This window comes from Echinops telfairi, unplaced genomic scaffold (assembly GCF_000313985.2).
Source record: "Echinops telfairi isolate 266 unplaced genomic scaffold, ASM31398v2 ScPeMD7_7459;HRSCAF=8497, whole genome shotgun sequence".
NCBI classification, from domain to species: domain Eukaryota; kingdom Metazoa; phylum Chordata; class Mammalia; order Afrosoricida; family Tenrecidae; genus Echinops; species Echinops telfairi.
The window spans coordinates 4533580-4536881 of record NW_022111359.1 but is presented as its reverse complement, the minus strand read 5'-3'; the positions used below and the strand labels follow the sequence as shown (position 1 = coordinate 4536881).

General features: G+C 55.1%; 1 protein-coding gene across 5 annotated transcripts in view; it reads right to left on the bottom strand.

Annotated features, from left to right (window-relative positions):
* Positions 1-513: 513 nt before the first annotated feature.
* The window catches only part of ATCAY (ATCAY kinesin light chain interacting caytaxin), a 49322-nt gene continuing 46533 nt past the window's right edge, over positions 514-3302 (bottom strand). For all 5 annotated transcript variants that reach the window (XM_045300078.1, XM_045300082.1, XM_045300079.1 and 2 more), the window contains one exon: positions 514-2020. In XM_045300078.1, the coding sequence (XP_045156013.1) occupies positions 2001-2020 (20 nt within the window). In that variant the 3' untranslated portion in view covers positions 514-2000. The remainder of the gene's footprint in view (positions 2021-3302) is intronic.

The window sequence follows — 3302 nt, the reverse complement described above, 5'->3', positions numbered from 1 at the left end:
AAGGACCGGCTGAAGAAGGTTGGGGCTGGGGTCCAGGGGAGTGGGGCTGGTGTCTGCCAGAGGCTCATCTTTGGGATGGTCTGACGGCATTATTCTTGTGCTAGTTTCTGCAGACACTCGACCCACCCCCACCTCCCAAGAGCCTTGGCCTTGGAACATTGGAACAGGCAGCTGATGAACCGAACTCAAAGGCATTGCGTTTCTGCTCCTTGCACCCATGGGTGTCCCACAGGGCTGTCTTGACAGGAGCAGATGGCCGGGACTTCCTTCCGTGGGGCCGATGGGTAGAGTCGAACCTCCAACCTTTAGGTTAGCAGCCTGGTGCAAACCCTATGGGCTGATGTCCATCTTTTGAAGAGGAGATGCTGTGGGCCAGGGGTGGGGGCAGGGGAGTATAGGGACCTTCTCTGGTGGAGGGGCCTCTAGGAGGGAACCCTGGGAAGGTGACACATGGGGGACACGCCCCCCCACCCACCATTCATGCTTCTTGTCACTTCATGAACACGCGGGAAACAGATTGGAAGCAAAAATTACAAAACGTCCACCAGACCTCCTAAGGGTCCGGCCTCACAGGCTGAGGAAGCGGGGGACCCAGGAAATGCCCCTGGCTCAGCTCAGGGGGCCCTGCGGTGGAGTTCTCAGGCCCAAGCCTGCTTGGAGACCCTGTGTCTCTCAGGGCAGGAGACAGGTGGGCATTTGGGGTAGGTCAAGTTATCCACGTGAGGCTCACTGAATGCCACCAGCACTTCCCGTCACTGGGAAGCGAGCTTGCTTCTGTCCAGTTGACAAGCATCCAGCATTTCCACGGAGGCTGGGGCCAAGGTCCTCAGCTTAGAAAATCGTGGGCCCACTCAGACAAACCCCCAAACACTTGCTGAGCAGCAGAGTCTGAAGAGCCACCTGGAGAATGACCAGGTTTATAGGTAAAATGGGAGGTGGGAGATGATGCACACTGGTCCACAAACACCATCCAGCCTTTTCTGAGATTTCCCCAGAGCCAGGGGACTCAGTTCCTCCCGGAGCTGCTCATACAGTGTGTGGACCACGCTAGAAAGATCTGCCTCTCTAGAAAGTGGACCTGCTGCTCCGAGCCTCGAACGGGGCTAGTGGAGAAGCCCTCTTCCTAGCCCATCCATCTTGCAGGCACCTCTGGCCCCCAGATCACCAGGATGTATTTTCCCCAGTGACCCCCAATACCCTGTTATCTCTTCTTCCCAGATCCTCCCTTCTGGAAGGAGCCGGCTTCTCATCGTCAGCTCCTGGCAAGATGCCCGTGCGGTGGGGCTGGAGGGCTTGGGAGAGCTTGTCCCCTGGATAGGAGGTCTTGGTCATGATTGTCCTTTGGCGTGGAGTCCACGCTCAGGAGGTGGAGAGGGTTCTGGGTCAAGGGGTGTGGTTGTGTGATGGTCGGCAGCAACTCCGCCTGTGATGTGGGCTCCAAATGGGTGAGTGTTCTTAGAGGTGAACGTGACTTTTGAACATGAGGTCCAAGTTGGAGGTGGGCTTTCCGAGCAGAGCCAAGTTGCTGTTGGAGCCCCTCTGGTAGGAAAGGCACAGGAACAAACCAGAGGCGGCCAGGGTGCCAGGAGGCATCTGTGGCTCCGACCTGGGGCTGGATGATGAAGAAGAGAAGGGTCTTCAACCAGGACCTGGGGGCCAGCACTGGCCAGGGGTCAGCTGGGACAGTCAGAGGTGTCTGAGGCCACAAAGGTGGGAGCAGGGACAGAGGCCACCATGGATGCAGATTCAGCCCTTTTTGTGTTTTCTGGGCCGTGAGTTCATGAGGGTGCACGGGGGTCCTATTCTGGAACGCGCTAATACTGAGCGGACGGGGGGAATTGTTTTCAAGCAGCTCAAAAGGACACTGGGTTTGAGAGGCGGGTGGGAGAGCCTGGCATCCCGGGATCAAAGTCGGGGTGAGGAGGGATGAGTTTGGGCCAGAGGGCAGTCGACAGATGAGTCTTGGCACCTGGAGTCTCCATGCGTGTCCTTCTCCGCGCTCATTTCACCTCAGGACATGCTGGAAAAGAGAACGCAGGACACATGATTTTTTCTGGAAGGAGGTGAGAACACTAAGTTGGCTTAGGGGAGCTGTCAGCACCTGCCCTTCAGAGCACACACCTTCCGAGGGTTGTTCTGAAGGAGAACTTCCTCCAGGGGCCCCAGAACAAATCCCAGGGGGCAGAGCCTTCAGGAAGACCAGAGAGAGTTTTCAACATTTATCTGTCCGTCCGTCCGTCCATCCATCCATCCACTCATCCAATTACCCACCCATCCATCCAACCAACCATTCATCCACCTACCCAAACAACCACCTGTCCATCCATCCATCCATCCATCCATCCATCCATCCATCCATCCATCCATCCATCCATCTATCCATCCATCCACACCCATCCATCCACCCATCCATCCACCACTCACACATCCATCCACTTATCTATTCATCCATCCACCACTCACACATCCATTCACTGAACTACTTCATCCATCCATTCACCTACCCATCCACCCACCTCTCCATCCCTCCATTCACCTATCAATCGAGTCGTCCAACCCATTCATTCACGTGGTCTCCCACACACTCGCCCACACACTCACCCACCATCCATCCATCCACCCACCTTATTCTATCCCCTCCCTCCTTCCTTTCAATACCTAATAGACAACATGCTGGTTTCACAATCTCTATCTGGGCACCCCCGGCGAGGGGAGGGTCTAATGCTGCTGTTTGTTGCAGCAGCTGATGCTGGAAAACGATGCATTATTTTCTCGTGGGCTTGTCTTTGTGGATGTGAACTGGTTTCTACTCTGTACCTTCAGGGTGGTCGTGATCGAGCGCCCCTTTCTGATGTTTATTTCTCCCGGTTTGTCGGGGAGCATGCGGTCAGCAGAGGGTGGGTGAAGGTGAGAGACGCCCTCCACGGGATGGGTTCCTACAACCCTGGATTCAAAGCCAGCGAGCATGTTGTGAAGCTGGTAAGGAGGGGGCGATGTTTCATTGTGCTCTGACTAATTCCATGGCAAACAACAACAAATGGAATGAAGGATGAACTTTGCACATGGAAAAAAAAAGTGTTTAATCCTTGCCTGGCTCCTGGGAAGCAGTCTTCAAGTTAGACCTTAGAATCCCCATCCCGACAGGAGCATCTTTAATTACTGGAGGGCCTTGGGTGTACACCAGATGGTCAGTGTGAACAGTGGGAGCTATGTGGGAGCCTTGAGCTGTGTGGATCAGCTTCAACACTAGGGGCGCTGAAGAGTGTGGCCAGGCAGGTAGTTTGCCATTCCTGTGTGACAGA